Raw genomic sequence first — 27,888 nt, forward strand, 5'->3', positions numbered from 1 at the left:
TGCGACCCTCGTGAGGTTAAGCGGCAAAAGAAAATAGATGGATTGATTGTTCAGGTTAGGTCTTATTCCCCCGCCACCCCCCCAAAAAAAAAAAAAAAGAAAATGTATGGATGCACGTTGAAGGTCATATTTAAATCATTAACTGATATTCTGGGATTATTTAAACAAAAGAGTTTCAACTGTATCTTTTCTAACCCATTTTCTCTTTGACCTACATTAACATACCTGCTTGTGAGGATCCTAGAATCCCCCCCCCCCCCAAAAAAAATGCTCAAAACTAATTTTAAACAAGGTCAGATTCACTTCTCACTGTCGATATTATATCGCTACAAACCTGTTGACTCCTTACTGGGTCGTCTTAAAATAAAAAGATATTCCACTTCCATCCACGTCATTTCAGATGATCACTACACGAGGCTTATCCTCCGCCTCACGTCCATGTTAGACGGTGCTGTGTCCTAATGAGGCCGGAGTTGTTTACTTGCTGATTTGTCGTGTGATCCCCACCTCCATGCTGTCTGTTTGATCGGCAGCACGCGGGAATCTGACGCACACTGGGGAGAAATCATATTCGGAACATGCTAAATGGAAATTCTTTTTTTTTTTTGTGTTGTTCTTGTTCAAAGAGACATTTATTTAAATGAGTATCTAGTAGCTACAGCAGCTGAATGTGAGTCCACCTGACGAAAATCGACACTGTGGATACAGTCCAGGCAAAATCTGTATTAGTCTTTTCTCGTCTTGTTAAAAAATGACTCCATCATACACACTGTTGCTATAGTTACAGCACCTTAAGATGGCTTGAATCTTCTCATTAAAACTCCAGTTCAACCATTTTGTAGTCCTAAATGTATTTTTTTTTAGTTTTTTTAATAATAATTGGGAAGATTATTAGTAATAAGTGCAATCATATTCATTGTACTCATTCATTCTTTGTTGTGAATCCCTATCAGTAGCATTGCTAGATAAAGGTCAATCAAATCCTCTGGCTGGGATTTCCATAATCCATCCATACATCCATTTTCTTATCCGCTTATCCTCACGAGGGTCACGGGAGTGCTGGAACCTATCCCAGCTGTCGACGGGCAGGAGGCGGGGTACACCCTGAACTGGTTGCCAGCCAATCGCAGGGCACACAAAGACAAACAGTCGCACTCACAGTCACACCTAGCGGCAATTTAGAGCGTCCAATTAATGTTGCATGTTTTTGCGACGTGGGAAGAAACCGGAGTGCCCGGAGAAAAACCCACGCAGGCACGGGGAGAACATGCAAACTCCAGGTCTGGGATTCAACTCGGGACCTCAGAACTGTGAGGCCGACGCTTCCCAGCTGCTCCACCGTGCCGAGGATTTCCATACAGTAAAAGGAAAAATATTAATAAGCTGTCACTGCCTGTACTTCATTTACTGCGATCCATCCTTTCATCCATTTTCTTAGCCGCTTATCCTCACAAGGGTTGCAAGAGTGCTGGAGCCAATCCCTGCTGTCAATGGGGAGGAGCCCATTGGTGGCATTGGTTGGAACTGGTTGCCAGCCAATCACAAGGCACATGGAGACAGCCAACAGCCGCTCTCACAATCACACCGAGGGTCAATTTAGAGTGTCCGGGGCCGGGATTGAACCCAGGTCCTCAGAACTGAGGCCAACGCTCAGCTGCGCCGCCCACTGTGGAAAAAAGTACTTTTGGACACTTTGTGACAACTCACTGGGTGTTTCCATTTTACCACTGAGGTCTGGTTAGCACCTCTTGAGAGGTGGAAGAAAACCTTTGCGGTGAGTTAAATTGATGACAAATATGCGGACTCAATACTTGTGTACAGCTATATCTATTGACAAAATAGTACAAATCGATGTAATGTCACTTTGCTTGTTTCCAAACAGGGAGGAAGACAGGAATGCTAAAGGTTGTGTTTGGAGGTTAAAAGTACTGTCCCAAAAGCGTGCACAGTGAGCAATCCATCCATCCATTTTCTTAGCCGCTTATCCTCACAAGGGTCGCGGCGAGTGCTGGAGCCTCTCCCGGCTGTCAACGGGCAGGAGGCGGGGTACACCCTGAACTGGTTGGCAGCCAATCGCAGGGCAACTGCTTGCGCGACCTTTCACTTCGACCTCTCTGAACTTTGTAACTGTTGATCTTGGACGGGTTGCGCTGTGTTTGCCAGCAAACATGAATGTTCGAATCTGCTTTTGGATCTTCTCTGCTCTGCACGTCTGATTGTTTTACTTTGTCGAGAAATAAACCTGGAAACTTGTGAATGCACTTGGGTTGATTTATGTTTTTTTTTTTTTTTTTTTTTTTTTCCAACAGACCAATAACGAATACAGAAGGTGGCGGAAAAATTGATAATGTCGCCATCTTGTGGCGGATTGGACTGATTCACAGGCTGAGTTTCCTAAGCACATTAAATATGCTTTGGATACGTCCGTCCATCCATCCATCCATTCATTTTTTTAGCCGCTTATCCTCACAGGTTTCGCGGGAAGTGCTGCAGCCTATCCCAGCTGTCAAAGGGCAGGAGGCGGGGTACACCCTGAACTGGTTGCCAGCCAATCGCAGGGCACATAGAGACAAACAGCCGTACCCAAAATCACACCGAGGGGCAATTTAGAGTGTCCAACTAATGTTGCATGTATTTGGGATGTGGGAGCAAAGTCCATGCAAAGTCCACATAGGTGGGTCCGGGATTGAACCCTGGGACCTCGGAACTGTGAGGCCAACGCTTTCCAGCTGTGCCACCGTGACTGCCTCGTCACAGCATTGTGACACCTAGAATAATGTAATGCGATCCAATACACGAACTATCAAACATTCTGCCTACGTCAAGTTAACGGTTTAGTTTGACACTACTTGGTGTGTATCGATTCATTTAATATCGTGGTTGTGCAGTTGCAGCGGTGTCCGCTTGGAAAGCCGTGACGCGATGAGTCACGTGATAATTGTTCTTCTGGACCCAAACAAAAAAACACGCGTTTCTTCTGTGAAGGTTCTGCCAGTTCCCTCCAACAAAATGCCTCAGTGCTGTATTCCAATGTGCACAAATCAGCAGGAAACCTTCAATATTTGTATCTCCGGAACAGGACGAAAAGATTCGGTAGATCGTAAGAGGCTCGCTGTTTGAAAAGTAGATCTTGGGGTAAAAAAAAAGGCTGGGCACGATTTACAACCATATCAATATCACTTTGTAATGCGTGTTGTTGGAATGACTGCATCTTAAAGAACATTTTGTCTTTTCAGACGTGAAGATTTTATCCCTTCCTCTGGTGCTAGGGTATGGAGCAGCATAAGGAAGGAGGGCCTACCCGCTTTGAATGGAATAAAAAGAAATATTTCAATTTCCCGGGACCAAGGAGGCAAGCGGTGTGCTGGGGCGAAGACTGACAACAGCTCCGGTGAGGATAACTCCCTGTCAGCTGCCGCAGATGAGGGCGTGACAGAGCCAAGGAGAAGCCAACCTGGCCGTTCTCGAAATAGGAAATGACACGCTCAGGAGGGAAGTAGAACCTCTACGCGTTTTTTGGGAGGACCAAGATGGCGGCCAACTGGCTTCAACCAATCGACATACCGTATGCGCTTGCCAGTCTTTTTTTTTTTAAGATAAGTAAGTGCATCGCTGAATAGGAAATAAGGAAATATAGCTAACAGTGCTCAGTATGATTCATACAGCTCCATGCTAAAAACTACAACTGCAATATTGAACACAAAGTCAAATATTAGAGAAGAAATAATTTTATAATCTTTTTTTGCTGAACTCAAAGGCATCACCGTTTTGAACGCAGAAAGAGTTCGTTGCTTGACTTTTGCATTGTAGTTGTTAGTCTTCATTTACAACGAAACAAATTAATCCCTACATGTGGGCAAATCCTAAAATAGAATGAAGTGAGCCGTGAATTGTTGTTCTTTTTTCTTTTTTTCCCCCCATGCGATCCGAGGGTCTTGACCGTCCCGCATGTGGACGTGACGTCACCATTGTTTACTTTTAGCGAAACCACGCCCTCTGTTAGCAACTTGTGGCTAGTCGCCGCCAACGAAGCCACTCCGAGGTTCCCCGTACCGACACTGCACCGAGTCCAACATTGCCTTCGCGTACGCAAGCTGGTGAGTAAAAGTTAACCGAGTCGCACGCAGATAAAGCGCCCTACCGCTGCGGGTCCGAAAACGTCACATTTGTTGCTATATCGGCGTTGGCAAGACGGATAGAGAGATGTTTCCCCTTCTGTTAGCGGCTAGCTTTTGTTTTACATCGCTGTTACCGTCGCGGTTGGTTTGAAAAACATGTCCGTATTATGTCGAGGAGATAAAATAGAGCGTATGTATTACACGAACTCATCCGCATGTCGAACAGGGTAACTCGCAGGTCCTCGGTCACCGTGTTACCAACTAGCTCAATGTTTAGGGTCCTCAATTAGAAAGACACCTCGTACTGCAATGGCTGCTTTCGGCGGATGTGGGGGTCCATTCATTTTGTGCCGAACGTATCGCACAGCTATTAATAGGACGCGACAGCTCTATGACATCTGCTCCGGCTTGTGCGGATTGATAGTCTTTGAATGTCGAACAGTGAGTGAAACGAGCCGTTCTCAAAGTCAAGTAAGCTCAGCTTCCGAAATGTGCTCCCGGAGTATTCTGTCATAGACACATTTGGGAACGACACCGTAGCTCAGCTTTGACTAACAAACAACGAGACCGAACAGTTAGAACGATGCAGACACGTTGCGATGTCATAAATATAAGTAATACGCTAACCTTCCTCAGACAATTTTACCCACACCAAACTTCACGCATATTATCTTTCGTGACTCTTTACTTAAACTACTTTTTCCGTAGTACAATGTGTTTATTACTCATCTATTGAGTTGATCATAGTGCGACAGATATTTTTTTTTTAGTCTTTAATAGTCAATCATTATATGATCATCCTTGAGCGATTGAGAGAGAGAGAGAGAGAGAGAGAGAGAAAGTAGACTCCGGTTTTCAGACCTGACGACAGGAAATCCAGCTCTTTGTCTCGTGTAGTAACCCTGATCCTGAATTTACGAGTAAACAAAATGGAAACCCTGCCTGCTAATGCCGGGATATGGTTTTGATTGGCTTTCATCTGCAGAATCACTTCACTTTTTTACCATCTTTGCAATATCCTTTTTGCTCATTTCACAATGGCGCTCTGACATGTCTCATGCAAGAAGTTCTCCTTTCTTTTTGTCTCTTCGGTGATTGAGTACACTGAATGGGCGTTGTGCACATTAATCCTCAACACTAAGTAAATTGGTGCCGATGCAATTGGTGCGTATCCAACCCTCGCTTTTCCGTTTTTGATGTATAAGTTTGCGAACCTCGAAGATAATGACGTTCACCTTGAGGCAACACGGCCCGTTTCATCTGAGCTTTTCCATCTGCTCACATTATCTGTTTGCCCACTTTATTTACTTTTGTTTATGCTGCGTAGCTTTCGACTCAAGCGCTCCCAAGCTGTACACATAAAAGCCTTCTTGTGCATTGTACTACCTGACACGGCCGTTTATCGCACCACCTGGTTAATGGTAAATTGTTCCAGAAGGAAGATATGTTTGCACATAAACACAGACCCAGGGCCCCTATGTTTACAGTAGCCATGGCAGCACTCAGTTATTCAACAAATAGACCAAGTAATGTTCCTCTCTCAGTTTCAGAGGCGACTCTTTACAACTTGTACTTTAGTTTGTGTGTTTTACAGTCAAAAGTGGTTGATTAATAGATAACATTGGTGATTTTGAATAAAGGCGAATGAATGGTTGTTCTTTTTCTTCCCCCCTAATTAAGTTCTTCTTGCGATCCTTTTAGAGCTCGGAGCAAGACAATTGTTACCATGCTGGATATGTGTGTGTACCTCTTCAGGATATTATGAAATTGAATTGTTTTTTTACATTTCAAGCACATAATGGTGTAAACGTCCATCCGCTTCCCAAGCCGCTTATCCTCACAAGGGCCGCGGGAGTGGTGGAGCCCATACCAGCTATCTTCGGGCAAAAGGCGGACTACGTACACCCATACTGTTGAGGAAATCAAGTTTGAACAAATCTCCAAGCAAATGTTATTTCTGAAATGGAAAAACAATCTTATTCCAGTCTCCTCATTTGTCTTTACTTGCCTTTTTTTGCCCTGCTTGCTTGCTCCAGAATGGACCTTTCCGACCTGTCAATCACTCGTACAAGAATAGCCAATCAGATAGCTGCATTGTCTTAACCCTTAGCCTGACACGCCCCTGCCGCCATGTTGTCCCACAAGTAATGCTGGTTGTCAGTAGCGTGCTATTAGAAAAGTTGATGTTACGAAGAAAATGCTCCTCCGATGCGCTTGGGGAACGTGCAATTCTGATGAAAGCTATCCTGCTGGGTTACAAGGGGCACGCTTAATTCATTTCCCAAAGCCTAAAACACAGTTGACGAAGTATTTACGATGGATTAAGGCTAGCGGAAGACCGCACGTACAACTAAATGTGGACCATATCAACAAACGCAAGGCTGTATGTTCGAAGGCAAGGGAGGGGAGAAGTATCTTCTCTGAGCTTGATTGAATTATTATCAGTGCTTCATACATTGCATGAGAACAACTTTCACTTTGTCAGCGTATCACTGACCTGCTGAACGAAGTGTGTTATGTTTTATGCCGACGAGTCGGGTTCGTGATACGTAAATGTGCCATGCCACGCAAGAGAAATGTCTATTTGCCTATTTGTATCACATCAAACTTTTAAGACCGAGCACTGGGTGCCATTACGAGCCAAGTCAAATGAATACACCCACTCACTTATAAAGACTCCAATGATATTACTCATGATCTTTCCAAGTAAAAAGTACTCACCCTGCTTTACATGCACAGTACGATTCCACTATTTTATCCTGTTGGATTTTAATATGAACTTTGTGAGGCGTTCAACTTTTTTGCATCGATCGCCAACGTTTCGCTGCAACTCTGACATTGCGCCCTGCTCCATCCAAAATATTAATTCCGTGTACATATCCTTGCGAGAAATAGTTGAGACCTCTCTGGAAAAACTCTCTTGGAGAAGTTTGACGCATTTGGCAAACAACATACTGCAATATTATCTGGAATACGCGATAGAGAATCGACTTCAAACCTGTTCTATTCATTCGCCATTTTGGGAGCTTGTGGGACACGACAACTATGGGGGGGGGGGGGGGGGGAGCTCGCCAGTCGTAAAGGTCCATTGCTTCCCGGTGTGCAGTAAGCACTAATAATTCATGTCACATTATTAACACTATATCCCTAAGCCTCAGCTAGGGCATTCATACAAATATAGGAGTATGCAATGCAGTATAAATCAATTCAACATTGATATGTTGGAAAGGTCCATAACGTATTTCTGACAATGATTATTTGATACTGAAGAACACTTTGAATTGTATTTTAAAACTGCACGTCCAAAATCTTAATTCCGTGTCATATCCTCATGTGAAATAGTTGAGACCTCTGTGTGGAACTCTCTTGGACAAGTCTGACGCATTTGGCAAAAAAACATACCGCAATATTATCTGGAATACGCGATAGAGAATAGACTTCAAACCTGTTTAGTCGCCATTTTGCATGTAAGCGGTAAAGCTAGTGGGACATGCCAACTGCAGCTAAGGGGGCGGAGCTTAAGATCGCCAGTGGGAAAGGTCCATTCTTCGATCCTCTGCTGGTGTGTGGTGCCGATGTAGTCCGAAAGTCCAAATGACAATATTTTACCCGAGGAAAAGAATCTGAGGAGGAAGCATTTTCTTTCATTTTCTTGTTGCAAAGATCTACCTGCGTTCAACGAGAGATCAATTTAGAACCACACGTGAAATGTTGGATGGTGTAAAATAAAGCTTCAAGTCATCAATATTTGTCCTTTTTTGAAAAAAAATCCAGGGGGACTGGGTGCTTGGTTTATGACAGTACCCATTGCAATGTTTCAAAGTTGCGAATGGGCCGCAATGAACAAATTTGCACAGTGGGGTGGGAACATCTGGTCAGCCGGTACAGGGAGGCATGCTCAGTGCTGTACTTGCAGTTTTTCAACATTTTTAAAAAATTTTTTATCAAGCATTATAACTTCACTCCTGCGGAGAGTAGCGATAGACAACGGCGTATTCTGACCTATGTCCAAAGTGGGGTTACGGTTCTGCCGTATGAGTAGAACTCAGCCATAAACTGAGAACTTCGTGTTCAGTGAAATATTCAGAATGCACGAGATGCATCCCAGGTTTTATTTTGAAATTTTTTTTTAATTATTATTTATTATCGTATAGCGTTATAACTTAAATTTGATAGTTGTATTTTAATGTAGTTTTTATGTTTTTACTATCTTCATTCTAAATTTAGTTATTGTGCTCATCCTGAGTTTCTTTTAAAGGTGGTCTGATGTACTTGTAAGCATGTGTTATGTTTTTAACATATGCCATGAATATTTATTTTTTGCATTTCCTTTATTGTTCTTACATTTGGAAAAAGTGTCGTCGACTTCGTGACAATAGGAAAATGGAGGTCCGCGGGTTACAACAGTTGCAAACCGTCGGGCTAAACTTCCCCACGACGTTCCCGTCCGGCGTGGGTGTGTAAAACGGTAGATGGAATTCGTTCTTCCTGCTCCTTAACTTGACTTTTGAATAACCTCACCGTTGAGATCTGCGTTTTCCGTATCCTCTGAAGCCATATTTTCGCCCAGCTGTTTTCATTTACGCCATGTTTGTTTCTCAGGTCAGTGAAGTCCAGATGCACGAGTCTGGGTCAGAACCAACTAGCCACGCCATTCCAGCTGTTAGGACACAGAACGGGAAAAATGCTGAGAATGACAGTCGACTGAGGAGCGGCCATACTCCTCCTCCAGAGTCACCCAGGGTCAGTTTATCCCTGTTGGTTTACCTTTAATACACAAACATTAATTGTTAAGAGGGCCATTTTGGTAATAATTACTGCAGTATTTGAGCTCTGCGGGCATTTCGGGTACCCTCTTGTTGGACTAATGTGTTGCACTTGCTCAAGTAGTGCTGGGGAATATATCGATAAGCTCGATTCAATTGATGTTTTTTTTAATGCTCAATGTGGAAAAAGGGGGATCATCGATTTCGTTTTACCTTTTGCGCATTTCATACGCGAGTTAACTCAATGTGGTTTACGTGATTAAAGGCATTTGAAAACGAAGAGATAAAACATTTAAAATTGCATAAAAGCAATAAAAATGACAAAATATTGAAAAAAATACAATTAAAACCGCGTACTGTGCAAGTGATATGATCAAAAGGTGGATATATTCTAAAAAGCATGAGGAAAAAAAGAAGAGTTTTCAACCTGGATTTAAAAAAATTCACACTTGGTGCTGACCTCACCTCAGTTGGCAACTTATTCCATTTGTGTGTAGCATAATAGCTAAATGCTGCTTCACCGTGTTTGCTTTGGACTCTGCGCTCCACTATTTGACCTGAGCCAGTCGATCTCAGAGCTCCACTGGGTTTGTATTCCGGAAGCATTTCTTTTATGTATTCAGGACCTAAATCATTTTAGTCATTTATAGACCAGTAGCAGAACTTTAAAATCCATTCTAGAGCTGACCGGAAGCCAGTGCAAGGACTTTACGATTGGAGTTATATGGCCTGACCGCTTTGTTTTGGTCAGAAAGCAAGCTGCAGCATTCTGAATGAGCTGCAGCTGTTTAATACTCTTTTTTTTTTTTTTCCGTGAATCCAATCAGAAGACCATTACAGTAGTCAAGTCTACTTGAGATAAAAACATGGAAGAGCTTTTCCTGGTCTGCTTGACGCATACAAGACTTCACTCTAGATATGTTCTTCAGATGGTAGAAGGCCGTTTTTGTGATGGATTTGATATGATTGTTGAAAGTCAGGTCGGAATCAATCAGAATGCCAAGGTTTCGGACCTGGTCATTGTTTTTTTTTTTTTTTAAAGATAGAGGGTCCAGGTGTTTAATAACAGCAATTCTCTTTTTTTTTTATTTCCAAAAACAATTGTCTCAGTTTTGTTGTGATTTAGTTGAAGAAATTTTTGGCTCATCCAGTTATTTATCTCATTTAGACAGTGGCAAAATATCTCAATTGAACTATTGTCATCTGGAGCTAAATATAACTGTGTGTCATCTGCATAGTTGTGGTAGTCAAAATTAAAGTTTTGAAGAATTTGACTTAAGGGTCTCATATACAGGCTGAACAGCAGAGATCCAAGAACTGACCCTTGAGGGACCCCATACGTCATTGCCATTCGTTGAGACCGAAGCACCCCAAGACAAAAATAATCCCAACAAAAGAATACATCGGTAATTTGGAAACAACCGTAGTCTGTATTAAGTAGCGTGTATGAAAGATGTTATGACGAAGCCATGCATATCTGTGAAAAAATGACCGTTATTGAGTTTGACGCATGTAAATTGTTGAAGAGAGGCGCAACTAAGCACAGCCGTAATGTAAACAAAAGATTGCTACGGACCCTGTAACGATTGTGCTGGCAGTTGAAGCGCTCGAGTTTTTTGTGTTTGCCCCTTGAACTGGGCGAATAGATACTAGTTTTGTCGGTCACTTAAGAGCAAGTTTTCACAGTTTTTTTTTTTTTTTTTTTTTTTACAATAGCTTTAGAGGTTACTAGCTGCCATCATTGCATGAGCAATCGGCGGAAATAGTTTGAGAGGGGACTGGTTGTCGCGGTCTGTGCGACAGTTGCGTTTGTGCCGCGTGGTCTCCCCAAGAATCACTCTTGTATTTCTTTTTTTTAATTTGTTTTATTTACAGATCACTGCTGTGTATTAGTTCCATGACATTGTGTTTCTGCTTCGTCTTTTTCCTCTTCCTCTTACTATTCTTCTTCTTCTTCTTGATTTCCACTAGAATGGGAATGTTTAAGTGCATTGCCACCTATGAGTTAAGTGATGAACACCTACAGCCAAACCAAAGGCTAAAAAAAACCATTAAAATAACTAATATTGAAGCCATAATAGATAAGCAATTACAGTTTCACAGTAATGATGAAGTTGTGCAGTTGAACAGTATGCATAATTATTTTGATCCCATTAGATCATATACGGCAATAACTGTTCTGCAGTAATTTTCTTGACATGATTTGGAAATGTAACGTTATTGTCCACAAAGGTGACTTGCGCAACACCCAATATAGTCTGAAACTTATGATGTGCATATTATGTAGCATGCACGTGTTTGCAGATTGAAAGTCATATTTGAACAAGCACAAATTCAGAAGTATGCACAATATCCATCCATCCGGTTTCCCACCTGCTTATCCTCACGATTATATAGTATGTGAATATGCTTAATGTGCATTATGCTTTGTGTATGACATTGCTCAGAAAGATAGATACTCGTCACAAGACAAGATTTAGTGAGTTTTTTTTTTCCCAAGTTAAGGTATACCCTTTAAATCTTCACTGCATTTTATATTTTTGTCCAAAGGTAGCATAGAGAGCGTTGCTGGGATTTGAAAAGGGAGGGAGAGCTCAATTCCTACTGAGTGAGGGGATTTGTACTTTTGTGTTGCTCATGTTTTTTTTTTTCTTTTTCGCATTATTGACTTTAACAAGTCTCTAATTGTTTTGCTGTACTGTATTTATTCCTTTTTGACTGCATATTTCAACTTTGGAATGGAGTTTTCCCCTGTATAATTCCAATAAACGTTTAATTTTTGTGTCCAGTTGTGTGTCAGCAAAGGGAAAGTCACATGTCTGTGGTTGTGTAATCAAATACTGTGGGCATTTTTGCAAGTTCTTGTAGTTTGCGGAATATGTATTAGGATGAGGTTTTAGTGCTTTTTGTGTTTTTTTTTTTTTGTTTTGTTTTGCTGTCAGTCATGTCAGTGTTCACAAGACCAGTCTTGCAGGAACGGATCTGTGTTTACACTTGGCTGCTCACTGGTATGACTCTCAACAATAACAACAACACAAGATGTTTGGACTTGCTGGCTGCCATGGTAACAGGGATTAGGCAAAGGCTGTTGTTGTGTTGATGGTGTCCACAGAAAAACAGAGGGGCCAACCAGCTCGGTCTGTCTCTAGGATAGACCTTTTTTTTTTTTTTTTTTTTTCTTTCCATGACTTGTGCGGCCACCTTGGCTGCATTGAATCTCACAAGAAAGGCTAAATGAGGAGGCCGTCGCCTGTTATTGTTAGCCCACAGCCTCTGTGAAATTCTCCGTCAGTTTGTTTACCCGACTCTAAACAGACTCTGCCTCGGAGAGAGATGTTTGTTTGTGGTTCAGACCTTAATTAAAATATGAATCCTGCATTCTGTTTTCGTAAACAGGCTGTGGCTGCTTTTTATTCATTATTTAGTCTCTGTGCAATTTTGATGACTTTGTTTATGTTTACTGCAAACACTGCCAGAGCAGTGAGGCTCGACAGGGAGTGGGGTGGGGGTTGGTAAATTGCTGCCTGCTCAGTAGAGGATGTTGTTTCTGTGGCGGCGGTGGTGGTGGTTGTTGTTGTTGTTGTTTTTGATGGTGCTGTAATTCCCTTGAGCCATCTGTTGTTGTTTGGTTAATTTTGAGCTGACTCGGCTTCAGAGAGCTTTCTGCACTCGACGGTGAGTTGGAATATGATTATCAAGCGCAAACGGTACTTTATGCTGTGAAGTGTGTTTGATGGTAAAGTATTACGTGTATGTCCACGTGTGTCAAGGGGTCCACAGCACTCATCCATGTATGTCAGTCTAGCCCGTAACATCCTTTTCTGTGGTGTGCAACTATGAAAACAATATGATTCTTTAAAAATGAATTATCCGCTGCTGTTGTCTTACACAACAACTGGAATCCACCCTAGAGGTATTGGGTATAGACCAGAGCTCAGCAACCTTTTTGACCCTGAGGGCTACTTCGTGATCACGGATCGTATCAAGGGCTACGTGACCTGTTTGCGGCAAATTTCAGACTCTGTTCATTACACGTACATAAAATATTTTTGTTTTAATTTATTGTAGTATATGACATGACAGGTATTTTAAAATGTTAATCCACGTAAGCAAGTCAGATTCAGAATTTAAAGGACAAATAATAGTAATAGTTTGTGGCGTATGGTATTTTTAGAACATACCTCGCGGGCGCCTTTAATGGTCCTCCTACCATTCGCCCGCGGGCACCGCGCTGGTGACCCCTGGTATAGACACACACCTTCCGATTTAGAATGCGGGCGCCATCTTGGTTTGGTGAATTCACGTAAACGCACGTAACTGAAGCGTATAAATGGGGGCGCACGGCTATATTATCGGTTGCTCAATCCGGCGTTGTAAAGCGTCTTTCTTTCGACTGCCAGCTGCGATCAAGAACCAGTGCGAGAAAACGGAACAGTTAGCAACCACACGGCGACAACTGTGGCTGTCTCGTATTAGCAGAGCCGATCTGTCGGCAAGGCACAATACTCGTGTGTGAATGCAATGCATGTCTCCAAACTCTGTATTTTCTGTTTCATTATAATAAGTTTGCAAAAAACGAGTTACCGCACCGCTAGCTGTTTCGTGAGGGGAGTTAAAAATGTAGCCGAGGAAGTGGAGAAAAAGGTTCGGGCTCCACTTGGCACTCGTCCCGGTCGAATCTCTCTCTCCCCCTCGGTAACAAAAATGAAAATAATAATCTACACCTCTCTCATTGGTGTAATCAACGTAATTTAACACAATCCTGACTGTCCATATTTAAATTTCATTGTGCGGTACACCAACCTTAGCAGTGTGGAGACACAGGTTGCTTCCAAAGGATACCGCCGCATGACGAACCCAGGCATTGATGAATTGGTTTTAGGCCTCCAGACCTTTGTAATTCTTTAGTCGGTCCGTGCTATAAGCGCTTGTCGAGAAGAGGACATAGTGGACGATGTCCGGATAGCTTACCGACGCCCACATTTGTGTGCTCCACTCGTGTTTCTCCAAGGCATATGGTCGATATGGTCAATCAAAGCGCATTTCTTGTCGTAACTGTTTGTTGAAACAACTTCTGAGCCCCGATAACTTTCCAAAGTCTTTTTAGCCACCATGCACCACTTTTAACAGTCGTACTAACATTTGTGTAACTCCGGTCTGTACGCAAACGCATTAGAGTGAACGGCGCGTCAGTCGAGTGAACCCATTCAACGTGGCCAGGTGCCCCGGATGTAGTCACGTGGTCGAAAACAGTCTATACTAGTGTAGAATTACTGATAGTTAGAAAAGACGTTAGAAAATAGGAACAGTCCTAAAATGTCGAAACAACCTATGGACAGACATCCATGCTATACGAGTATACACGGTTTTGCGCTTAAATGGCACAACATGGTATGGTCTCTCTGCTTAGACACAGTCCGTTTAACTATTACAATTTTACCTTTGTGCACACAAAAGACATTGTTAGAAGCTAATGATGAAGTCATGAACATACATGAGAAACGCTAACAAAAGTAATTATTTTCTTGAATTTACTTTTTGGGGGGATTATTTTAGTGTACAGCAATGTGTTGCTAATATTAGAGGTGTCTGGGCTGCACCACTAAAGTATGCAATTTTTGACAGCCAAGGCTATCTTTATTTAAGCTCTATTTTTACAGCTAATTTACCTCACATTTCTTCCAACTTCAATATGTCGCCAAGCATATTTTATTTGTTGTTCCTTTTTTATGTTTGTAAAGCGTGTGCAGACACGTGCTAGTCCTCACAACCCAACCAACAAGGACATTCTTATCAAGTGCATTCGTAATATGTTTACTCAACTGTTTCATCTTGTTTTTCTCTCTGTCAGTGTTTTCAGCACTCTGAGTGACACCACACCCGTTTTCCTTTGTGCTTTGTGTGTGAGTCTGTTTAAAAGTTCACGAAAAAACCCGCTGGCCAGAAAAAAAAAATCAATTTCTTCTGTAAAAAGTGCCGCATTCTGTGATATTTGCTGCATATATTGGCCTTGGTTTACTAAGATCCCGTATTGTGGGTGCTGAATTGTGTGTTCACTCTTAACTAATTTTATGGGCTGCTGATGGGGTTGTTGCACATGATTGCACATGAAAGATTGTGATCTTTTACTAAGATACCAAATAGCAGATGCTAAATTACGTGTTCGCACAGATTGACAAATTGCGTGCGCAGTTGGCAACTGTAAAAGCGGAAAAGACCACTGTATTTAAAAGAAGGTCCAAAATTGCATTGCTGAATAGAGAATATTGTGTTAGAATTTTTGTCTCTGGCATTTCAAAAATGCTTACAAAAGTAGAAAGGTTCTCTCTTCGACGTTTTACTTTGTCTGCACTGTGCTGGCATCACAGTGAGTGCCGGTTTACACCTGCATATTTTGTTTAAAGACACAAACTCTGCCATCACAATTCATCTCAGGTTTTGGTAACAGGGATGAGAATTTTCCGCGGATTTGCGGAATTCTGATTTTTTTTTCAGCTGAAATTGTCATTTTTGTGAAACATGTCAATCCGTTGAGAACATTTTTTTTGGGGGGGGGGGTTACGGTATGACGCAGGGCGAGGCTGTGATCAACACCGGCCGCCAGCAAATATCGGCAACGCTCGTGGTGAAATTAGTCACAGCTGTGATAGCGGAAAACGGCATTGCTATCCGTTTACGGCATTGGTATCTGTTTGCATTTAATACGGTGTTCATAATAACGACATCATTTCGATTTCCGGCAGCCTTTTGACGGTATTTTATCAGTATTTTCACGCTGATGTTAACATTTCATGGAGAAGCATTCTGTTTACGACGGCGTAGTTATAACTTACAGACATACGTACGCATATGTTATTGAGCGGTCTGCATGTTTGCCAGTATGGCGAAAGTCTTGGAGCGAAAAGATGAAGATCGTGCCAGGGAAAATGATAAAAACCACGGGGTAAAAAATTGTTTCAGGTTGGCATGGCTTGAAAAAAGCGTAACTGTGCAGATAGGAACGAAAACTGTATCAACATGTCTAACCGAACACATACAAAAAGTGGACGTTCCCGGCAAAGTGCTGTGCACTCTGTGTTCCGAAACTGAAGTACCTGGAGAAAAAACCCCGCAGGCATGGAGAGAACATGCAAACTCCACTCAAGCGTGGTCGGATTTGAACCCAGGTCCTCAGATCTGTGAGGCCGATGTTCTCACCAGTCATTTGTCTCACGTTAATTGCAAACTTTTCTGACACAGTTTTCTGGTTGTCACAGGTTCCAACTTCGTCATCCATGATGACCCCACAGGCCGAGGCTCCGCAGCAGCTACAGCAGCAGGCGGCGCAGCAGCAGGTCCTCAGCCCTCAGCAAATCCAAGCTCTCTTCCAGCAGCAGAAGGCCCTCATGCTGCACCAGGTACTGTGTCTGAGGGTGTGTGTGTGGGGGGGGGGGGGGGGGGGCGCTCATCTACTTTCACTAGGTGTGACCTATCTGTTTGGTCTAACTGTTTTATCAACATGTCTGCAGCAACAAATTCAAGAGGTCTTCAAGAACCAGCAAGAGCAGCTAAATATGCAGCTGCTCCAACAGAAGAATGCTGGGATAGTTAGCCAGGAGGTAAGCTTGCATGTTTGTAACCATTACATTCACACTGAAGTATGCCTGGGACTGGACAGACACAGTCCTCATGTGACAACATACACGATGGGAGGAACCAATATTCAGAATTGTCTGCATTCTTCAGTCACCACGTCGACCCTGTTTAGCTGTTGTGAAAAGTATTATCCCCCCCCCCCTTCTCAAGTTACGTTTTTGCATAGTTTCCTGACTTAAATGATTAAGATCATTAAACAAATGTAAATATCTGAAAAATATCACCCAAGTGAACTTGGGAACCATGTTTTTAATAATGATTTCATTTCCTAAAAAAAACAAAAACAAACCTATGTGTTTGAAAAAAAAAAAAACTTGAAAAAATAATATATATAGTTAAATCATGAATTAATTGTAGTTAATCACAATGTTGGGTTTACTTTCACTGATTACCCCCAGACCTGTTGAATCAAGAAATCACCTGAATAGGATCTGTCCTGAGTAAATTAAGCATAGCAGATCTAAAAAAAAAAAATCTGCAATAGAATGACCAATTCCAAAGAAATTCCCAAACAGTTGAGAAATAAAGTAATTGATATATTTCTTAAATGGGTTACAAAAGCAATTTCTAAAGCTTTAGAATTGCAGCGAACCATCGGGAGAATCATTATCTTCACAGGGAGAAAACATGGTACAATGGTGAACCTGTCCAGGAGTGGCCGGCCTACAAAAATTACCCCAAGAGGAAAAGCAATGACTCATCCAGTAGTCCACAAAGCAACTCAGGAGAACTTCTAAAGAATTGCAGGCCTGCCTTGCCTCAATTCAGGTCACTGTACATGACACAACATGAAGGATGAGACTGGACGAAAACGGCATCAATGCCAGAATTCCAAGTCAAAAATCACTGCTAACCAAAAAGAACATCAAGGCTTATCTTACTTTTGCAAAAAAAAAAAAAAAAAAAAAAAAAAACCCAAAACATCTGACTTATTCCCAAGACTTTTTGTATATTATTATATGGACCGATGAGATGAAAGTTAAGCTTTTGGAAAGTTTCCCTCATTACATCTGGTGTAAATGTAGCAGATGATTTCAGAAAAAGAGCATCGTACCAATAGTCAAACAATGGCAGTGTGATGGTCTTCGGCTGCTTTGCGCCTTCATGACCTGGACGTCTTGCTGTGATTGATTGGAACCAAGAATTCTGCTCTTCGACAGAAAATCCTTCAGCCGTCATTTTCTGACCTCAAGCTAAAGTGCGGTTAGGTTCTGTGGCAGGATAGCAATCCGAAACACATCAGCAAGTGAACTTCTGAATCTCTTAAAAAATATATTAAAAAAAACAGTCAATGTTCTGGCGTGGCCCAAATATTTCAAGGTGTCTTTAAAAAAATCTTTTGTAGCCTGTGTACACCAGAGGACAATACATTTCTGATCTAAAATTGTCAAGGGAAAAATGTTAAAAAAATTGTACAGTACTTTAATATGAGTGATATAATTTGTGATTAATATGAGATATATAATTAATAACATGCAAATCATGTTATAATCAGTGATGAATTTCTAATTTAATATTTTTACAAGATAAATGTTAGGAAGGTGACGCTGGAACAGTGACCAATCGAAATTGTTTTTTTTTTTCATTACATATTCACATTAAACTAAGGCCACACAGTAAGGTAATGGTCGTAGTTCCAAGTTTGAATCTCACACGTGACCTTGCTCTGTGGAGTTTCCATGTTGTCTGGGTACTCCGGCTTCCTCCCACATTCCAAAAACAATGTTTGGCTCAAAATTTTTGTTTATTCGTGTGCAAATGAGGGTGAATGGCCCTTGTCTATACGTTTAGTTGGCGTCTAGTCCCCGCCTTTCACCCAAAGTCAGCTGAGATAGTTGCGAAATAACCCTTAACCTAAACGACGATAAGTGCTGTCAAAAATAGATGGATAGATTTTTCTTTTAATCAGTGCCAGTATGTCCACTTTAGTGGTTTGTATTTACATATACATGCTCCAGTACTTTGTACTTTTTTGGCACTCTCACGTGATACAGTATCGAAATGTAACATTTTCAAAAGAACACAAAAAGTTCCATAATGAGTTTCCAGTTGCATTTTTCAGTTGAATGTGATTTTTCTGACCCGCGGTTTGCACTAAAAAAAATGCATCATGCCACCTGTGACGTCAACATGCACTTACTGGAATGTCGTAGCTCCAAGAGACACTTGTCTGAGAGCAGGTGGCCGGGGTGTGGATGCAGGAAATGTTGAGTTTCTTTCCAAATGTGCTCGTCTTTGTATGCAGACACTTAATGGAATATTTCTGACCACATTAGTTGATCCTCTGGGAGTGCCGTAAACCCACAATGAAATAATGTTTGTCCCTAAAACATCCCCATTATCTTTTAACGTCATTCTCGTGGCAAGCCAATCACCTTTTCCCATAAATGCCATCACCGCTTGTCAACCGCTAACTGTTGGTCTGCCGTCTTGGGCTTGCAGAGTTCCCAAATAACGGGTGTGTTCGCATAACACATTTTTGTCGTTGCAAGTCGTGTTATTGTTTACTTCGCGGTGCCGTTGTAACTGAAATCATACATTCCGTTTGGACAACTGTTATGGAAAGTAAAGAAAAATAGCTTTTCCAGAAATAGTTCAGTTTCTCAAAACGAATGCTGGAAATTACATTATTAAATGTGAAGACACGTTGCAATTTCGGCACAGAATTCAGAAAGAAAAATGAAGTAGAGTTGATTTGCTTTGGTGGGCCACATAAAATTACAGTCCCCGGGCCTCAAAGAGGAAAGCCACTGGTTTGCGTTAACAATGTATCCAATAGGTCATGTAATATGTACTCTATTTTGACAATGTGATGTTAAATCCTCCCTCATTTAATAGTGTTTTGATTAGATTTTTATCGGCGATCACAAGTTTTCCAGGTTACTGCCATTTGCATGTGATTTACAAAAGCCAAGCATTATCCGCAACGTTTCAACACCATTTACTTGTGATTCAAGTTTTGAGTTGAAGGCAAACGGGCCGGGCCTCAGAATAACAACTGGGAACACGTGGTGGAGACCAGATTATTTGAATGAGGTTTTTACACTTTTTGGGTCTGTTGGGAAGTGATGAAGTTGCAAGTTTTAGTGAGAGAGACAAACAAATAAATGACAAAAGAAATACATCGCTCCAATACCAACCGCATGAAAGCCATGTTTTATTTGGTTTAAGTGGTAATTAGATGTGTCTGCCCCTATTGTGTAACATTGTTTTTCAACCTAAAAAAAAAAAAAAAGGCCAGTTGTTCCAGTGGGCTCAGGGAAATGCAGAACTGAAAGGAGTCCCGTCATTGGTTGGTTGTTATGACTCCTTGTGACTGGCTCCCAGTCAGCCCGTAGACCAGGGGTGTCAAACTCATTTTTAGCGCGGGCCACATTGTAGTTACAGTTTCTCTCAGAGGGTCATTATGAGCTTGAATTGACCCATCATATTTACACATGAAATTTAGAAACTCGTTTTGGAATCAGAAATCAAGGGTAATGGGTTTTTCAAGTACTGTAACACAAAAATAATTGCAATCTCTCGTCATCATTTATGATATGACAACTGAAGATTTTGGTACAGATATGAACAAAAAATCACTAAAAGTGATACACGTGATTTGCCTCGGCGGGCCATATAAAATTGTGCGGCGGGCGGATCTGGCCCCCGGGCCTTGAGTTTGACACCTCTGCCATAAACCATCCAGTGGCTACAAATGGCTGGATTACGGAAAATTACTGAATAGGCGGCATGCCTTGATCATTTGTTTCGTGCATTTTAATCATCTTTACCTAAGTGCCAAAGAACTGTTGTCCCTTTAACGTCTTATTTTGCCTAGGCCTGTCATCATTGTGCACAGCGCTACCTGCCTGTCAGATGCAGTGTTAAAAGAAGTCCAAACAGCCACCGATATGCATCTCAGTTTTGATCAATCACTTTGTGTGTGCTCAATTAATCTATTTGCATCTACTCCTCCCAGTATTTTGTGAAACGCGCAAAATGAACCGTGCGGCTATTTTCCCGTTTGGCAGACTCAGTCTTGGGTGCTCCGGTTAGTAGATGAGCTTCCACATCTGTTTGCATGCGCAATGGAGTTTGTGGCTGTGTTTCCCGCTCGCAAACCGTTCACGTTAACGAGTCCTTTTTGTGTCCCAGCTCACAGCGCAGCAGATCGCCATTCAGCAGCAGCTTCTTCAGGTGCAGCAGCAGCATCTGCTCAACCTGCAGAGGCAAGGCCTGCTCTCGGTGCTGCCCACCGCCCCTGCGGGTACGTCGCCAATCTTGTGAAGGGTTGCCGCCAGGTGAAGGCCAGCCTGACAGACTCATGCGGTCTTGCGTTATTTCAGGCTGTGAGAATGGCAGCGGCGGGGACTCCAAAGAGTCGTCCTCTCAGCAGTCACCGACGAATGCCCATCCTGCTCTCCTGAAGAGGAAGGAAAGGTGCTTTCCTGTGCGAAACCGAACCCTTCTATGTATCCTGTTCTGCCGGGGGCCCGTCCTTTCTTCGGTCACACATCCAGAAATGAATCACTGACGCCGGTCGCACGTTCTGATTTGTTTTCAGCGGCTCGCTGGATGAGAACGCAGCCAGTAGCCACCCTCTCTATGGGAACGGCATGTGCAAATGGCCTGGCTGTGAGACGGTCTTTGGAGACTTTCAGGCATTTCACAAGTGAGTAGAGTTTCGTTCCTACAACACTGATTGGGCCGTCCAATAAAAAGCAGAGTTGCTGATTTATCGCATTTTTCCATCTCACAGTTTTCTTTAAAAGATGGTAAGAGATTTTTTTTTTTTATACAGTTGTTTTCCACTTTTTATTTACATACTGTATACTTTCAAAAATGATATTTTTTACTCTTATTTTTCTAGAATTAAAAAAAAAATATTAGCGAATTGAGAAAATGAGAATTTCTACCAGGGGATTTATTGGAGAATTAAAAGCATACAGGTATCAGTTTACAGTGTGATGACCCGGAGAGGACGAAAAAGCTTTCAAAAATGCTTTTCCAGTCTATATAGCTGCTGAAAGTAGCTTGCGGCCATGCTACCCTGAGAACGCCCGATCTCGTCAGATCTCGGAAGCTAGGCGGGTTTGGCCCCGGTTAGTACTTTGATGGGAGACTGCCTGGGAAAACCAGGTGCTGTAAGCTTCTCTCCCCGGCTACATGCAGAGGGGTTGCGTCAGGGAGGGCATCCGGCGTAAAACTGTGCCCAACAAATATGCGTTCATCTAAGATGACACGCTGTGGCGACCCCTAACTAGACAAGCCGAAAGGAAAAGAAGAAGATACCTGCTGAAAGTAGAGTTTTGAAAAATACTTTTTTTTATCAGAAAGTCACTTCCCACGGGCATAAAACACACATTTCTCTGCCGCTGAAAACACAAAAACAGGTTTTTAAAAATACGTTTGGGAAAAAAAAATATTCATGCATTTTTTTCCCCCATTACATTTAACAAGTTAATTTCTATCCAGGATGGTTGCGACTCTTAATTATGCTCTCAAATGTGTTTTTCGGCAGGCATTTGAACAGCGAACACACACTTGATGACAAGAGCACTGCACAGTGCCGTGTGCAGATGCAAGTGGTACAGCAGTTGGAACTACAGGTTGGTTTTGACTGATTGACAGTCCCTTCCAAAAATATTGGCACAACAAGATCACTTCAGATCAAAATCAATTCACCTAAAAGGTGTTCTGTCCTGTTTTCTTTACCACATATAGATGTAAATACAATATATTAAAAGCTGGAATTAGGAACTTTTGTCTCATTTTCATCTTTTGGTCTAGTTAGAGCGCCAGCCTCTGAAGGCGGGGTTCAAATTCCAGCCCCCACCTGTGTGGAGTTTGCATGTTGGAGACTCGAGTGTGAATGTACCGTAATTTCTCGAGTATAATGCGTCCTGAAGTATAATGCGCACCCCCAAAGTTGAATTTAAAAAAAAAAATCAGGAAAACCTTCTAACAATGTACAATGCGCACCACCAATTTGCTGCTATCCATATGCTCAAAATATTGGGAATGATCTGTATTTATATTTTTTTAAGTTTGTACTTGTATCGTTTTTCAAAAAACTGTCTGTACGACAATCATTAATAATAACAATGATTGTGCACGTGCTGATGTAGCCATAATATAATCTCGGGACAGGCCACAGGCCATGATGCTCGTATTACGTAGTTTGAGCTCACGTTTGTTTTGATTTCCACCTGAAGCCATTGCGGCGAGCTATCGTCATTTCGGACTGCGGCCCCACTTCTGGGTTGGCGGCGTCATCGGCACGGGTGATGACACATTTCTTTTAAAAGCAGCTGCAAAACTAGCCGTTGTCGTCGACATTTTTTGTCTTGGTTTAAGTCAAAACAAACTCACGGGCAGTCGTTTCTGATCTTCGGTGCAGTAACGACAAACATGCTACGCTAACAATCATAACAACAATCATAAAACACAAGCTCCCCAAGGAGGTCATAGAGTTCAGGTTGGGAGCGCACATTACCGTAATATCATATCGAAATGTATACGTATGTAATGTATACATATACCTTTTTTTTTAACCATTCTATGTGCCTGTATACAACTGTACAATGTGATTGTATTTTTTTATTTTTCATGCATACCTAAATATAATGCGCTCTATTAACTTTTAAAAATATTGTTGGGAAAAATTTGCGCATTATTTTTGAGAAATTCCGGTATGTTTCCATGTGCCCTGCAATTGGCGCCACGCCTCCTGCCTGAAGATAGCTCGGATAGGCTCCAGCTCTCCCCGCGACCCTTGTGAGGATAAGTAGCTAGGAAAATGGATGGATGGTCTGAAACGCAAATGTCGTCAGTGTACGATATAAACAAAGGAAGTGACCTTGCAGTTCAAATACTTTTGGAGGGGACTGTGCAGTAAACGTTTCAGAGTTAGCTACACTGACTTTATATGGCATGGCCTCCAGCAGCGGTGCCATGTTGTTTTCACAACATGCCTGGAACGCGACGTGGCATCTTTTGACAAGCTGTCGCCTTTGTGTGCGCTTCGAAACCATCCTGGGAGTTTCTTTCATAGTCACAATGAACTTAACACCTTGCTATTCCCGTGTGCTTTATACGCAGCTAAAGAAAGACAAAGAGCGACTTCAAGCAATGATGGCTCATCTGAAGTCGTCGGAGCCCAAAGCTGCAGCTCAGCCCGTAAGTTTGTCTATTAACGGTTTGACACAATTCAGAGAATCCTTTTTGTTTGCAAGTGACACAATTTAAATAGGGTTAGGGGGCATCTTAATGCCGTCTAATGTTTCATCTTCATTTAAATTATGTGTGATCATTTCGGCCGTCTGCACATGTGGGCTGTTTTATGGTGTTTGTAAATGTAAACTCAACCGTATTTAATATGTGTCACGTAAAATTTTCATGGAAATAGGCAAGTTAGTAAAAACCGTAATTCCTGGCCTACAGAGCGCACCTGGTTACGAGCCTCACCGAGTACATTTGTAAAGGGAATACCATTTACTATATACACAAGCCTTTGTAAAAGCCGCAAGTGTCCACATTGAAACCCACATACGAGATATTTACAAAGAAAGACTGTATACAGAAAGAGTTTAAAGCTAGCGCTAACGCTAGCACTGCGCTAAAGCTAGTGCTAACGCTAAACCGGTGTGACGCTCTGAGTGCTCCCCCGTACTGAAAAGTCTCCTTCTGATTAATGCGCATGCGTTACTAACCCGGTCTCATAGTTCCCCTTCTTCTACGTAGAGGGAGCTAACATATGTTGCAACCTAACCCTAACCTAACCTTAAAACAAACGTTGATAAAAAGATACAGACATATATGTACGTCCGCTGTGTTGGTCTTTCTGAGACGTCCATAGCGAACATGAACGCTCGGTGACAAGTTGTCGAACGGCACATGTTGAAGCCTGGGTGGGGACTTTTCAGACTGGCCGAAAGTTTACGAAATAAACGCGCATGCGCATTAATCACAAGGAGAATTTTCAGCACCGGGAGCGCTCAGACCGTCACACTGTTTAAAATAAAACTTACCGGTAAATATCACTGAGACACGCCAGTAACACAGCAGCAACACGCCAGCACAGCGCTAGCGCAGCGTTAACAGAGCCGGTAAAAGTCACTTCCTCGCCACATTTCTTCCAACGGACTCATTATTAACTTTTCCGCTTGAATGCCCCCTTGCAGCCGTTAGAAAAAAAATGCACAAACCGCAAAAACCGTAGGGTTGAGTGCGTGTGAAAAAAGCCGCGGCTTGTAGGCCGGAAATTACGGTAGCCATTAAATTGGAATTGATGTGTAAATCCAGCCTTGATGATGCATGCCCTTGAGCATTGTTTTTCCCCGCAGGCGAACCTTGTGCCTAGCATGTCCTTCTCCCAGGCAATGCCACCCAAAGGTCCCCACATGAGCTTGTCCCAGAGCGCCACGGCGCCATCCACGCCCTTGACGCCACTTTCTGAATCCCCCTCAGTCCTCACACCCAACGGCGGCTTCAACGGAACGCCTGTACGTAGACGGTACAGCCGCTCCGTCAGCCAAGGTGAATGGCAAGCATCCACTCAGCAGCTGAATTTACAGGGCCGCACGGTTTCAAGTTTTCAACTGTGATGAAACGGGCCTATTCTGGAAGAAAATGCCACGAAGGATCTACATCACGCAGGAGGAAAAGTCGATGCCAGGCCACAAACCTATGAATAAATAATAATTAAATAAATAAAGGAATTATATTAAAAATAAAATTACAAAAAAAAAAAAACAATTTGTTTCCCCCCCCCCACATTATTGCTTGTTTAAAGTTATTCTGCACTTTTATCAATTAAAAAAAAAACAGTTTACAAGGCTGGGGGGTGAGTCGCTACAGATACGTCATTAGACTCCCAGCCAAACATAGTCTACTAGGCTAAAGCATAAATTTTAAGCAAAAAATAAGTATATTTCTTCAATGATTTAATCATATAAAGTATTTAAGCTATACATGCATTTCTACTATGCAGTTTATTATCAGGAAAAGAAAAAAACATCGCTTAAAAAACTATTTTTTCGGCTTGGAATGCATTATTTCATTTTCCATTCATTGTAATGGGAAAAGGTGCTTCGGTTTTTCGAACGTTTTGGTTTTCAACCAGCCTTCTGGAACGGATTGTGTTCGAGAACCGAGGCGCCGCCGTACCTGACGTGCAAATATTGAATACGGAAAGTGTGCCAGATTTCAATTTAAGGATGCACCTTGTTGTCTTTCAACAGATATCGTTGACAATAAGGAGTTCTACTTGAGCACAGAGGTCCGACCCCCATTTACATATGCATCCCTCATACGACAGGTAACGGCTACATTTACTTAAAATGCCAAGGTGGATGTTTTTTCGTTGACGGTCACAAATTTGGTTCGTGTCCTTCAGGCAATATACGAGTCGCCGCGCAATCAGTTAACTTTAAACGAAATCTACAACTGGTTCACAAGAAACTTTGCCTATTTCCGACGCAACGCAGCCACGTGGAAGGTATGGGTGTCATGTTGTGTGTCTCACGCGTGTGTGGTTGTAGATTGTAACATTCATTTTGGTAAATTGTCCAGAATGCTGTCAGACACAACCTGAGCCTCCATAAGTGCTTCGTACGGCTGGAGAATGTGAAGGGAGCCGTGTGGACAGTCGACGAGATCGAGTTCCACCGAAGAAGGCCCCAGAAGGCCGCCGGTAATGGGTGAGTTGGCTAATGCCTTGTTGACGCCACAACATCTCAGACCCGACGTTCCACCCGAATGTTTTCGGGAGCTTCGCCGTCTCCAACCGGCAGTCATTTCCCGCCGAGCCCTGACTTGCCTTTTTTTTTTTTTTTTTTTTTTCCCCAATTACAGATCTCTCTTGAAAAACAGACCGAGTTTAGCTGGGTCTGCTTCCCAGGTAGGCTGCACTGGTTGTGCCGTGTTTGATGTGCAACAGAGAAAAGGCATCCTTTCTAACAATGAATGTTTATTGTGACATCATTTTTTTGTTGTTTTTTTGTTCATTTGAAGCTCGGAAGTCTAGACTGCAACTCGTTCTACAACCCAGGTGCGATGGGCAGCATCCCATTGCATTCCTTACCCCACATCCTCCAGGAGCAGATGAACGGCGCCCTCGCCAACGGGTCCGGCTACCAAAGCGACAGCAGCGCGACGCAATCGCCCCCGCAAGCTTTGTACGCTCCGCGCGCATCGACGAGCAAGCCTCGAGTCGACTCGTTTAACTTTCTGCGGTTTGCTCTTCCAGCGTCAAAGAGGAGCAGGAGGACGAAGAAATCTGTGAAAACTACCCTTACGGATCTCCCGCGAGCGCAGATGAGCACGGCCACAGCCCCGAGATGGGCCGCGACGAAGACAACGGCAGCCCGGAGAGGCTCCGCCTGGACCGCGTGCCCTCGCTCTGACCTCGAGGGCCAAGATCTCTGACTTGATATTCCAAAAGAGTCCAAAAAAAGCAACTGTTTCATCCACATAACCAAACACACTCTTGTTGTTCTTTTATTATTTATCAGTATTTTTGTTTTTTTTGGTTCTTTTAATCTAGTTTTTGATTTTGTACAGTCAAGTGAGGTCACGTGAAACTGTCTTTTCATGGTTGATGTGTTTTAGACGCGAGCATGAGGAGCAGAGAAGCCAAAGGAAAAGGGAACACTGAGAGGGAGCACTTCACAATTAAAAGAAGAAGAAAAAGAAAAACACTAGTTGTTTTTTTTTTTTTTATTTTAGTCATATTATATATGCATTTGTAGAGAGATGATTCCTGACATGTTCACTGCCTACGTGATCGCATATATTTGTATGTAAAGATCTCGTGAGGTGATATAAAAACAAAACAAACAGAATGTCTTTATACGTGTTGGTATTTTTCACCCCCACCACAAACATTGCTGAATTTTCTCAAATTGAGCATGTAAGAGTAGATACTATAGACTTACCTTTTACTGTAAACCAACTTTATGAAGAATAAATTCATCATGATAACTGTGTCAGAGCTTCCGTCCATCCATTTTCTTCGCCGCTTATCCTCACGAGGGTCGCGGGGAGTGCCGGAGCCTAGTATAAATCGATGTCACTTTTGCTTGTTTCCAAACAGGAAGGACGACGGGAATGCTAAAGGTTGTGTTTGGAGGTTAAAAGTACTGTACCAAAAGAGTGCACAGTGAGTAAGCCTTCCATTTTCTTAGCCGCTTATCCTCACAAGGGTCACGGGGAGTGCCGGAGCCTATCCCAGCTGTCGACGGGCAGGAGGCGGGGTACACCCTGAACCGGTTGCCAGCCAATCGCAGGGCACATCGAGACGAACAGCCGCACTCACAATCACACCTAGGGGCAATTTAGAGTGTCCAATTAATGTTGCATGAATTTTGGGTGGTGGGAGGAAACCA

General features: G+C 42.5%; 1 protein-coding gene and 1 pseudogene across 3 annotated transcripts; both read left to right on the forward strand.

The window, feature by feature from the left end:
• Positions 1 to 3,515: 3,515 nt before the first annotated feature.
• Positions 3,516 to 27,336, forward strand: LOC133513454 (forkhead box protein P1-like). Of its 3 annotated transcripts, XM_061844282.1 has the most exons (17): positions 3,516 to 3,565; positions 3,932 to 4,097; positions 8,721 to 8,861; positions 16,141 to 16,281; positions 16,393 to 16,482; positions 20,657 to 20,768; positions 20,848 to 20,941; positions 21,066 to 21,173; positions 22,023 to 22,110; positions 23,603 to 23,680; positions 24,847 to 25,039; positions 25,744 to 25,820; positions 25,899 to 26,000; positions 26,075 to 26,202; positions 26,357 to 26,402; positions 26,516 to 26,679; positions 26,751 to 27,336. In XM_061844282.1, exons 1-17 carry the CDS (start codon positions 3,531 to 3,533, stop codon positions 26,905 to 26,907), a joined length of 1,920 nt encoding a protein of 639 aa, XP_061700266.1. In that variant the 5' UTR covers positions 3,516 to 3,530; the 3' UTR covers positions 26,908 to 27,336. The 3 variants fall into 3 exon arrangements, with proteins under 3 accessions (XP_061700266.1, XP_061700257.1, XP_061700277.1); XM_061844273.1 differs by having other exon boundaries at positions 16,141 to 16,482; XM_061844293.1 differs by lacking the exon at positions 8,721 to 8,861 and having other exon boundaries at positions 16,141 to 16,482.
• On the forward strand, positions 21,534 to 21,652 carry LOC133497346 (5S ribosomal RNA; annotated as a pseudogene).
• Positions 27,337 to 27,888: the final 552 nt, after the last annotated feature.

This window comes from Syngnathoides biaculeatus, chromosome 2, assembly GCF_019802595.1.
Source record: "Syngnathoides biaculeatus isolate LvHL_M chromosome 2, ASM1980259v1, whole genome shotgun sequence".
Lineage (NCBI taxonomy): Eukaryota > Metazoa > Chordata > Actinopteri > Syngnathiformes > Syngnathidae > Syngnathoides > Syngnathoides biaculeatus.

Bases quoted from the DNA above. Each gene is read 5' to 3' on its own strand.
- LOC133513454 (XM_061844273.1), top strand. From the start codon at position 3,531: ATGGCGGCCAACTGGCTTCAACCAATCGACATACC. The intron at 21,174-22,022 runs GTGAGTAGAGTT...GTTTTTCGGCAG, and splicing joins GACTTTCAGGCATTTCACAA to GCATTTGAACAGCGAACACA. The intron at 23,681-24,846 runs GTAAGTTTGTCT...TTTTCCCCGCAG, and splicing joins CCAAAGCTGCAGCTCAGCCC to GCGAACCTTGTGCCTAGCAT.